Below are 12232 nucleotides of genomic sequence, written 5' to 3'. Positions count from 1 at the left end.
TAAATTTATGGAGATCAAATACATCCCATGAAGGTTTGCATTATCCTACATTCGAGAAATACGCAGCTTCAGCCCTCGAATTATGGAGATAATCCGGAGAGAAGAAATTATTCTACATTCGAGAAATACGAAGAATGAAGGGAGAAATAAAATTATACTCAGAATTGATTAGTAAAAATATTTTTCTCTTATTTTGTGATTGCAATTTATTTTTAAATTAGTTGCAAACAGATATGATAATGCAAAAGGGTATTTGAGGGCTAATATTATAATTTTAATAACTTTATCCGTGTATTGAAAAAAAAATGATCTTACCATGTGGCTCAATAGAATAGTGGCTCAATAGAACTTTATCCGTGGATTTCTCATCACAACTGAATTTCCCATTCACTTGCCAACTTGGGTATTTCAGAATAGTTGGCAGCTGCAATGGAATCATGTGTTTGTGTGATGATTTTTTTGCTGTCGTAGGGAATGTAGATATAGTTCTATGGAACCCTTCTATTCAAAAGTTTATAATTTTACCCTTGCCTTTAATTAGGCCTAAGTCACCCCACATGTTTGTACTTGGATTTGGTGCTGATAATTTTTCTAATAATGATGATGATTACAAGTTGGTCAGACTTGTGTATCATAAGAATGATTATGATATATTTTCGCAGTATAATGTTCCTCCTGAGGTTGAAATTTATTCACTCAATACTGGGGTTTGGAGGAGAGTGATAGGAGTTGAGATTAAGCATTGTATGGTGGAGTTTATGTGGTCTCAGGCTTTTGTGAATGGAGCTGTCCATTGGATTGCATATGATGTGGGCGAGAATGGTGGTGTTCGGAGTTTAATTATGTCTTTTAGTATAGCTGATGAGGTGTTTGGGGATATTATGTTACTGGATGCTTTAGCTGGTCAAATTGCAACGAATTTATCGATCATGGTGTTTGAGGGATCCCTTGCTGTTGTTAAGTATGAGAGGGAGATAGATGGTGGTTCATGTGAAGTATGGGTGATGAAGCAGTACGGAGTTTTGGAATCTTGGACTAGATTTTATAGTATAAATTTGGATGATATGGAGAGAGTAGTTGGATTTAGGAATAATGGTGAAGTTTTGTTTTCAACTAGGAGCTATGAGCTGGTTTCTTATGATCCAAATAGTGGACACAAGAAGGATCTTGGTATCCGTGGGAGTTCCCGCTCGTTTTATGTTCAAAATTACATGGAATCACTTGTTTTGCTTCAAGGAGATAATGTAGTTTCGGACGAGTTCTTGGAAGGAATGGGAAGCTTATGGATTGAAGACTAGCTGGACTATAGAACTTCTTGGTGTGCGAAAGAAGAACGTGATTAGAAGGTAAAGTATTTTACCAAGTTCAATCGACATGGAATGTCGCTTTCCGCTAATTCTGTTTCATGGCATAGTGGGAGTGTAAGATGTTTTATCACATTTGCTTCACCTAGTTTAGAGCTATCTAATTATGGCATATTGAATGTTGAACTTTTGCTTTCCCATTTGTTGCCTTATATTAGTTGTTAGTGCACTCTTGTTGTTGTTTTGATGTATTTCTCGTTTAATTATTGTGATTTCATATCTTAATCAAGTGATAGACCTCAGGGGCGGAGCCAGCCTTAAAACTACGGGTTTGGCAGGACCCAATAGCTTGACTCAAATCTTGACTTTGTGTTAAAAAGTTGATGTGAATATGTATAAATATTCTATTTAGAACCCCGTAAGTAAAAAGGATTATGTTCCATAAGCCGTAAACTAAAATCCTAGCTCCGGCTTTGACGGTCTTTGTCTTTATATGTAGTCAACTTAGTTGCAGAGACAGGAGCCTTTTTACCCTCATACGGTAAGGATAAGGTCTGTGTACACACTATCCTCCCCAGATCACACTTATGGGATTTCATTGGGTTTGTTGTTGTTGTTGCTGCACCAAAGGGCCAAAAGTCCTTAGCATCTAAAGTATGCACTGTTGTAACCTTGTCTTCAAAGTATTTTCTATTTTGCTCCATATCTTCTTGATACATTTTGCTCCCTTGCAACCGCACAACAACTAAACGGGTCCTTAATCGAGTACGGCATCACCCCACATTGGAGTTGGATGAGTCCTCTATGTCGTTTCTTCTTGTTGTGGAGGAAATGGAGTTTGATTTATTTGTTCTGTGCAAGAGTTTATAAAATCACTTGGTGTTGTATTGTTCAGAAGTATTGGGGAGAGGTAATTAGGCAAGACATGACTATTCTTCAGCTTACTGAGAACATGACCCTTGATAGGAAGGTGTGGAGGTCGAGAATTAAGGTAGTAGGCTAGGTAGTCGAGATGTGTCCTTGCTCATTCCGGTAGTTTTAATGCATCCCTCAGTGTTAGTCTTGTATTTTCTTATTATTAGATTTATGTTATTGCTTACTTTTCTTTCTCTTTGACTTTCTGTTTGATTTGCTGGTGTTGTTACTTGCTGTTACTCTTTCTTCTCTATCTTTCCTGAGCCGAGGGTCTTTCGGAAACAACCTCTCTATCTTCTTCGGGTAGGGGTAAAGTCTGCGTACATTTTACCCTCCCCAGATTCTATTAGTCGGATTACACTAGATTGTTGTTGTTGTCGTCGTCCTATTCTTCTTGTCTAACAAGACAGTTTAGTTTGGAAGGTAAAGAGAATTAGTATCAATAGTCTGAGAATGGAAAAAATTTAGCTGACACATATTAATATATATATATATATATATAATAGCAGCAAGCTGTTATTCATCTAACTTCTATTTCAAATAATCTTTAGAAATTTAGAGAAATCTTCAGAAGCCTCTGCCTCTTTATATGGAAAATGGCACCCAAATGCAGAGCTTGAGTTTATACTATCACTTAAAATTTCCTTCATCTGATATCTGCCTATTAAAGCTGAAGCATGCAACAGAAACAACCAAGAGGGCAAAGGGCAACCCGGTGCAGTAAGCTTCCGCTATTTGCGGGGTTTAGAAAGGGCCGAACCATAAGAGTTTATTTTACACAACCTTACCCTGCATTACTACAAGAGGTTGTTTTCACGGCTTAAACCCGTGACCTCCTGGTCACATGGCTGCAACTTTACCAGTTACGCCAAGGCATCCTTTCAAAAACAACCTAGAGCAAGTTTTGAAATACTTTAAAATATCATATCTAGGATTTGAACTTGTGATTTAAAATAATTTTTGAACCCCCTTACCATTACAATAGCATCTTTTCTTATATTAAAGGGATTCAATATTTAATCATTAATAATGTCCTTTTCAACATGACTGTCAGTATTTATTGTTATTTAAGTACAATGTCGTCCAAGGTTTTAACTACATTCCTATTTATTTAGCATTTATATACCCTTCTAGTTTCCAATCAAATAATGAGAGAAAGTGCAACTAGGAAGTACAAAGATTTTTTATTCCTGGAAATGGATTTCACAATCTTGTGCAATTTATTGTCTTGCTTTTGACGTTTATCTATTCACATAAAGTTCCCATAATACTGCTTTACTATATGATTGACCAAATAACTAAATCTAATCAATGATGAAGTTGAAGATATTCTCAAGTCCGCACACGCCGAATTTTCTGTTCACACCGAATTATTAGGTAAAAACATTTGGGATCACGAAAGAGTTTCGTGGGATAGTCGCGATTCATATCCTCTTAATGAGAGTTTTTGGGTTCGAACCTTGAAAATATTAGAACTTTTAATAGGGAGTATTTACCCCGTAATGATCCGATTCAGCACAAATCAAATTAGTCGAGTTGATGAATTTCAAATGTCGAATAATTAAAGAAAAGATAGAAAGACTTTGGTGTGAAATCTATTGAATAGATTAAAAATTATAGATGTGCAATTGGATTTTCTACAACAACCTAGCAGCTTTCATATGGTAGTGACTAGTGGTGGGAGCAAGATTTTCACTAAGGGGATTCAAAAAATAAAAAAAGTAAACACGTGAAGACGCTAAGGAGATTCAACATCTATTATATATATATGGAAAGATTGACTTTATATATACTGTGTAATTTTCGACAAAGGGGATTCGGACGGTGCACCTAGCTCCGCCCCTTGTAGTGACAGGCTTAATCCAATATCAGCCACAAATCGTTATTGGCCTAATAATTCATGTACGAAAGTCACCTCTTGAGTCACCAGAAGCAATAGTTTTTGTCACGTGCAATATTTCTATATATTGATAAGCCAAACCTACTCTCTGTATTTCTCATCCGAAGCAAAGGTTCGGTCAAATCTTTTTCAAAAATGCTTCACACGGAGTATTCGGACGGGCAAAAATCGCTCGCTTTATCTTTGCGCGAAAACCCTTCGTGTCTCCGTGCAAAGAGGGGCAGCTGTAAGCACGTGATTTTTGCTTTACGGACATTCGCTCCAAAAGAAAATAAAAATAGTGACAAATGGCTTCGTTGTACAATTGTTCGAGTTTTCATGTGTTGTTAGTCACTTGTGGATCTGTCCATTCTTTTTTTTGCATTTAATCATTAACAAACAAAATACAAAATATATGTATTAGGATGGTTAAACCATAATTCGGTCAGTAAAAGAAAATTCAAAAAATATGTGCACCGTTCGCCCTAGGCTCTTAGCTAACCTACGTAAATATTTTTTGTGATAATTGTGTTAAAATGTTGCATTGTTGTTTAATTCCGTTACCTTATTATTTGTTATTTTTATTTTGTTTAAAAGAAAAGAAAAAATAATAAGAAAGAAAACAAAAGCAAAAGAGTAGGGAAAATCGGTTTGGGCCAAGAAATGAAACAAAATAGGCCCAAGACCAGGACACAGATCCAGTCCAAACACAGGCTGCCCGGACACGTCCCAAACGACGTCGTATCAGCGCCTCAATCTGAGCCGTTGATTCATGGCAATCAAACGGTCCAATACAGCCCCTGCTAAGTCGAAACGACGTCGTTTCAGGCAAGTTAATCTGGGCCGTTCATTCCCATTGATCCAACGGATCCAGGCCTTCCTCTAAACCCGTCAACATGACCCGATCCAATCCCCTACCCGGTCATAACCCACTATCATCTCCCGAACGACGTCGTCCCTCCTCAATGGTTAGATCCTGGCCCTTGATCTCAATTGATCCAATGGCCAGGATCTAAACCCTCAATACATATATAAACCTAACCCCCTTACCCCACGCCCCAAGCCACACCCCCCCCTCGGCCACTATTCACCATCTTCCCCAGGCTCCCTTTCCTCTCAAACCCTAGCAGCCTAGGTTTCCCACCATAAGCCTGGCAACCACAGTTCCGATGACCACCAAAATAACACCCCCGATGCACCCGACCATCCTGAACACGAATCCACTAACCACAAGCCTCGAATCACTTCCGTTCGTCTCGAATCTTCGTTTGAAGATTTGAGTCGAACCTGGACCTATGCCAAACCACCCCATCTTCATGCTAGACACTCTCCTGACCTTCCTCGTGACCAAACCAAGCTTGGTTTGGTCCGAATCCACCCACAACTCCCAAAAATCCAGATCTGGAAATCCAGACTTCTGAAGCACATGCACCTGGGGAACCCGGCCAGTTTTGACATAGGTTTGAGGTCTAATAGACCTTAACCAAGGTGTTCTCATGTGAGAACACCCTGATTAAGGTTTGTTCGGCCTCAAAGGTTCGAAGTCGAGTTTGATTTGGGTCTGTTTGGTTTAAACATTTTGGTAAGTTTTCCGTTCTTTTGTTTTATTTCCAAATAAGTTGTCAGCATATCTCTTTGTGTTTGTTTGTTATTTTGTTACTTCTTCCAGATTTCTTTCATCTCTGTTAAAGACCCTTTATTTGGTCGATTGTCTTCTGTTTGTTCTGAATACACTCTGTGATAAACATGATCGTCAGTTAGATTAATCGTCAAAGGAACTAATTCATATAGGCCCAGTAATTTAATAAAAGTTGTCTGATACCCTTTAGGTCCCCGAACGTGTTGTTTATATGAGCGACTGATTATTACCTGCTATAATTAGTATAGTCGACTCGATAAATGTCGTCGATTAGTTTTCTATAACTAATGGATCGAAGGAGCTAGGAGTTTCACATAACTAATTAAACTCGGACACTGGCTGGATGACCTAGTAATGTTTGAAATGGTCTGTTGGCATTATAAAAATGACTAAAAGGGTTCAGTCTAGGCAGTCCTGAGTTCGAGTTTTCATCAGTGCAAAAATGCCCTAATGCTGCAATAGGCAGGGGCAGTAATAATCAAGGTTAACGGGGGTATTCTGGGGTGTTTAAAAAGAACAGAAGTAATTAGTTTAAGTGAGCTGACAAAAAGGGTACTAACTTAGGATTAAACTAATACCAATGGGGGAACAAGACACAAGGGTATGGGGGCTCAAAATGAATAAACAAATGAGCCCATAATTCTGGATTAAACAAAACCAGGCGTGGGGAATAAAGGGAGCTGACACCAAGCATGCTGAGCATGGGCTTAAAAGAGTATGGGCATTCTGCCAATTGGCAGGCAGGGCAGCTCAGCTGTAATGGTGCATTTGGCCTATAAATAGGCCATTTGATAACTAAAACAGGGGCGGAAGTTTAAGGGTCTTAGGCTGGACATTTTTGAGTCTGGAGAGAAAGAAAAAAAAAACAAAAAGAAAATTTCAGAATATTGTAACAAAACACTGTCTGAAAACTGCTTAGGAGTTCAAGTTAGCCAAGCTGTCTTTGCTAATTGTTGTTGGTTATTTGCCGAGCTGTTTGTGATTGTTGAACTGCTGGTGCTGTTATATTGAATACTCTGGTTTTCTGTTGGTTCATCATTCTGTTCCTGGGACTGCTTGTTTGTTGCTCGACCACTTGTGAGCTTCATCATTGTGGCTGGTTGTTGTTGCTGTGTTGTTGGTGTTATCTGCTGTTGCTGTATTCACTGCATATTGCTTAGCTGATCATTCCTTTCTTCTTTGTCCTCCTTACCAGGTACACAATCGATACCACTAATGTAACTGAGAGTTTGAACATAAATGCAAAAGAGAGGACCTGCAGATTGTTTATATACACGTGGACTGTTGTGTTAAATGTCATGTAGTATATAGTAGTTACATTTTTGTTTGGATAATAGAAGTAGCCTACATGCTTAGTGTATCAATGCAGGTTAATGCATGCTAGTCATGTATGTGTGCTGTTAGGTGAAAAAAAAACATTCCCAGTGTAATAAGTTGTACCTTTAGACTTAGTCTGAGGGTGTAATATATTCTCTAATGTAAGCCAAATAGGAAAACTATCCACTTTAGTTAAAATTCTTTCTCCTTTTGCCAGATTGTCCCATATAAATTGATAAACTCATTTCACAGAACAAAGAATCAGTCCTAGGCCTCAATCTCATGAAGGCCGAGCCCAAATCGAAACAAATCAGTTAGGCCCATATCGAAAAAGGGGGCCTAAGTCTGGCCATCTCGCATGAGCTAGGTTTGGGCCCATAATTTTCGGCTAGTTATCCATAATCGCAGTCACATTTTATTATTCTGTAAAAGCATTTTAAATCCTGTTATAAGTAAACTCGCAATCATGTAATTAATTAGGACTGTCTACCGTTTTCAATTGATAGAGACGAACACGACAAGAAACGTAGTTGCTATAGGATATCCTTTTAAAATAAGAACGAGATGAGCCTCGATGAAAATAAACAAAACACGCAGATGCGGGGCCCTTGTTAAATGTAAATCATTGAAGCATTTAGTTTCCCGGACGGGTTGTTTAGCAAATCTCACAACCTTCCTAAAATGACAACACGTTAGTCTCTTTAGGATACGCTTTAATAAACTTTACCTTCTTAAACTCGGGTGCACATTTATGTGACCCAAATCCAAATCTCGACGGATTCGAAATGCCTCTCTAATCACGGGTACATTGACTGTGACGTGGTTCGAGATGCATGTCCATGACGTTGCAAATTCATTAGAAATAAAGAACGAGGTGAGCCTCGCCAAATAAAAATACAAATTGCGGGGCCCTCAATAAATATTGCTTTAAAAATTGTTTAGGCTTCGGGATGGACCGTTTAGTAAAATTCCACGGTCCTACCCAAAATAAATACGCTAGTCGCTTTAGGCGCGCCTTTAATAATTTAATTTCCTTAAACTCGGGTGCACATTGATGTGACCCAAATCCAAATCTCAACGGAGTCAAAGTGTGTCGACGACCACGGGTACATTGATTGTAACGCGGTTCGAGATACATTTTCACAACGTTGCAATTCTTGATAAAAACAGTAAATGATAAAAGCGGTTAAAAGTTAAATTTTGCACATAAGTTCACACTTGTATAAAATCAGATAATCAAGCCGAATATAACAGTTGAGCGACCGTGCTAGAACCACGGAACTCGGGAATGCCTAACACCTTCTCCCGGGTTAACAGAATTCCTTATCCGGATTTCTGGTACGCAGACCATAATATAGAGTCATTCTTTTCCTCGATTCGGGATTAAAATTGGTGACTTGGGACACCCTAAATCTCCCAAGTGGCGACTCTGAATAATTAAACCAATCCCGTTTCGATTGTCCTTTAATTGGAAAAAACTCCCCTGCGCCCCCGCGGGCGCGTAAAAAGGAGGTGTGACAGCTCTGGCGACTCCGCTGGGGATCTGTAACCCAGAACCACTGGTTCAGGGTTAAGAATTCGAGCTTAAAATAATTGTTATTATTTGGCTTTATTTATTATCTGGTTTTTTACGTGTTTGAGCCTAATGTGCTAAATGCTGCTTTTACTGCTTTGATATTATTTGGACTGTATATATAAACTGTGCCGAAACCCTTCTCTTCTTACCTCCGGGGAGAAGCTCGCTGGTCGAGACTCCCTATTCTGTTAGTGTCAATACCCGAAATAAGAAAGAGGACGGATAAGTTACGAAGCCGGACGGCCTTTTGGTTCCCGGTAAGTTGCCCCTCCTCGGCCCGAGTTGTCTGCTCGGGTACACTGTCTAGAACACTGACCCAGGTTTTGAACATAGAATAACGTGACTTCATGCCGGATCCCTAGTAGGAGCGCTTATTTGCATCATGTTGCATATGACTTAGGGGACTCAACACAGGGGTTGGGTCCGTCTAGGACTAGCAACCTGGTATGAAAGGACCATCCTAATGCATCCCATTTGTTTTCCGTGCATCTATTTGTCTCAAGCCCGCATGCTGACCAGTGTTTGAATAATGGAAATCGAAAAAAAGGGGAAGGAATAGCGGTTAAGGAGTTAATTGTTTATTTTTGAAAAAAAAAAAAAAGCCAATGCCAAAATACAGTCAAAACTCTGCTGAAATTTTGAGAAAATGAAAGGAAAATGTCTTATTAGTTTTATTTTAATTAATTGCAAAGGAAAAATAGAAAAGAAGAAAAAAGGGGTCGTCGTTCTACTTTTATATACTTTTAAATATATATATATATGGTTTGTCCTGTCGCAAAAATGAAGATGGAAAAGAGTCTTATTTTTGATATATATATATATCTCTACATATATATATACAAATATAAAAATACGCCTTTATTTGTGGCAAAATTACTGGTTTTGCCAAAAGTCATGAAAGTAATAAATGTGCAGGGTTTTTCATAAAGTTTTATAAAAGTAGACGTCTAAATAAAGTTTTATTATTTTTTTTTTATTATTTTTTATTATTCACTTAGGCATAATCACCCCAATAAATGTGCAGGATGAGCACGGTACAAAACGAACCCTTTTCAATAATGACCAGGATCCCGTTTGAGTTGCGGTTATGGTGGAACGACTTAGGCAAAGAAGGGCAAGACAAAGTAAGGAAATATCTGAAAGGTCTCCCGGACCTACTAAACATTCAGCCTCGGGGTGATATCATCAGATCATTGGTCACTTGTTGGGATTCCGCACACAACGTGTTCCATTTTTCGGACTTCGAGCTCACCCCGACGTTGGAAGAAATAGCAGGGTACATCGGGATTGATGAAGCCCCTTTTAGATTCAAATACTTAATTGCACCTAGAGCTGTCACGGTACACAGGTTTCTGGATTTCCTAAAAATACCTCGGACATTCCACCATCCAGATCTTGCCAAAGGATTCTGCAGTCTCCACCTCATATATGCTAGATACGGTCACATGGGCGGGTTCAATAAGCCGGATTTCAAGCTATGCAGTAGAGGCAACCGACAAAAGTGGGACGAACACAGGCTAGTGGCTTTTATGACAGCCTTTCTGGGACTTATAGTGTTCCCTAGGAAAGATGGAAACATTGATCTAAGGATAGCCGGGGCTGTCAATACTTTGCTTACCCAAGATAAAAGTACTCTGGCGCCTATGATTATGGCTGACATTTTCCGGGCTCTCACTGCTTGTCGAGCCAGGGGCGACTTTTTCGAAGGATGTAACCTACTGTTGCAAATGTGGATGACCGATCATTTATGCCATCGCTCCTCACTTTTGGGTTATGGTTCGCCAGAAAAAACTTGTATTGGAGAATTCTACACGAGAATCAAAGGGCTCAATTTACCTAAGGGAGTCACATCATGGACCGCATTTCTCCGAACTCTCACTGCCAGCCAAGTCCAGTGGACGCTCGGATGGTCACCTATCGAGGAAATCATATACATGCCGGCAACCCGGCCTCACTTTCTGTTAATGGGACTGAAAAGTATCCAACCCTATGCACCATATCGGGTTTTGAGGCAACTTGGGAGGTACCAAGTGGTACCGAAAGATGAAGATTTGAGTACCCAAGTGATTGAAATCAGTCCGAACGGTCATTTCCCTGAAGAAGAAGTCCGCCAAATATGGAGTGAATGCCAACATCTGACAGCAAACACTTGTGTGATTAATACGGCACAAGGGGAAGTCGCCCCAGAATATCACGCTTGGTTTAGAGGTAGCCTGTCCTACGAAAGACCGGCTAAGAGGCCGCATCTCAAAGATTTCGTAGAATCATCCCAAGGGCAATGGAACTGGTTAGCAAAAGAGAAGGGTTATCGGGCAGAGATTGGCGATTTGAAGCTACAAATGGATAGTCTGAAATTCGATAATAGCGTACAAGTCGCGGCGGATCGAAGCGAAAAGAATAGATTGATCCAAGAGAACGAAGAGCTTAAGGCCCAAATCCAAAAATTGAGATTGTCTCTCGACGAGCAGCCCAGAAGTCGATCAGACCAGCGGTTGATAAAGGGTTTGAAAAGGGAGATCGCGGAATGGCGAGACAGGTTAGAAGAATCCGAAAAGGTCATGACAGAGTTCAAGGCACGGTGGGGAACAAGAGTAGATAAGCATCGCCGGTGTTTGAACCAATTGAAACGTGACCACGAGAAGACTGTGGCCAAAATAAAGAGGGAGATGGCTACACTCGAGTTTAAAGCAGTTAAGCAGGCCGGGGATTTCCAATCGGAGAGTAGATACTGTTACGACTTGTTGGCCCAAATGAAGGAAGAAGTGCGACAGCTGAGGGATCAGCATATACAGGACTCACAGGTATTCAAGACGTGCAGTGATCAGATAAGACACCTACTCATAGAGAAGAAAAAAACCAGAGACAAGATCAGGGCCATTGCCCATGCCATCATCAGAAGGTGTCGACGGTGTGAAAACATGACCTGTGTTACCGTTCTCCCAGTAGTGATGGGTTATGTCAAACAGACCATGCACGAGTTGGAGCAGCTCGAAAGGGATCTCGCACCTAGAACCGCGAAAAGGCCGAACGATGCCTCGCGAGTCCCTAAGTTGGAAAATTAACCTCTGGCCGAGTCTTGTTTTAGTTAAGCTTTGATGTTTTCCCATATGTTGTTTTCCATTTTTTCTTCAATCAAATAGGGTCAAAGAACCATGGAGTCTGTACTGTTGCTATGTTGTTTGAAGCAATGTGTAATAGCAAATTTTGATAATGAAATTAAGTGACTCCGGAAGAATTTCTATGTGTCTTTACTTTAAGGCAGAACTACGCCTGGTCTGATTCACGCGGGGACGTGATACGTAGGCAATCCCCATAAGATTCGACCGCTTTTTAAATAAAGAAAAGAAAATGTAAATAAAATAAAAACGCGGGGTTTCGCATAATACTCTAAAAAAGAGACGAATGAACAAACCGGGATGACGCATGTGGTTTGAAGCAAAGCATGTAGAAACGGTCAACTGCCTAGGTGCATTGCATCCTCTATGTGTTATGATCAAATCTGTTAAGCTCTAACACTAACAAAGTTTGTTGTTGTCTGATACCAGACAGTTAGTTGTTAAAGAATTCTGGCAACACATTCATACCAAACCAGATCCAAAGGA

At 39.8% G+C, this 12232-nt stretch overlaps 1 protein-coding gene across 1 annotated transcript; it reads left to right on the top strand.

Moving 5' to 3' along the window:
* Nucleotides 1–367: 367 nt before the first annotated feature.
* LOC104229572 (F-box/kelch-repeat protein At3g06240-like) lies at nt 368–6989 on the top strand. Its single transcript, XM_070155532.1, has 2 exons — nt 368–1346; nt 6933–6989. Exon 1 carries the CDS (start codon nt 438–440, stop codon nt 1296–1298), a length of 861 nt encoding a protein of 286 aa, XP_070011633.1. The 5' UTR covers nt 368–437; the 3' UTR covers nt 1299–1346; nt 6933–6989.
* Nucleotides 6990–12232: the final 5243 nt, after the last annotated feature.

This window comes from Nicotiana sylvestris, chromosome 8, assembly GCF_000393655.2.
Source record: "Nicotiana sylvestris chromosome 8, ASM39365v2, whole genome shotgun sequence".
Classification (NCBI taxonomy): domain Eukaryota; kingdom Viridiplantae; phylum Streptophyta; class Magnoliopsida; order Solanales; family Solanaceae; genus Nicotiana; species Nicotiana sylvestris.
This window is presented reverse-complemented; position numbering and strand designations above follow the sequence as displayed.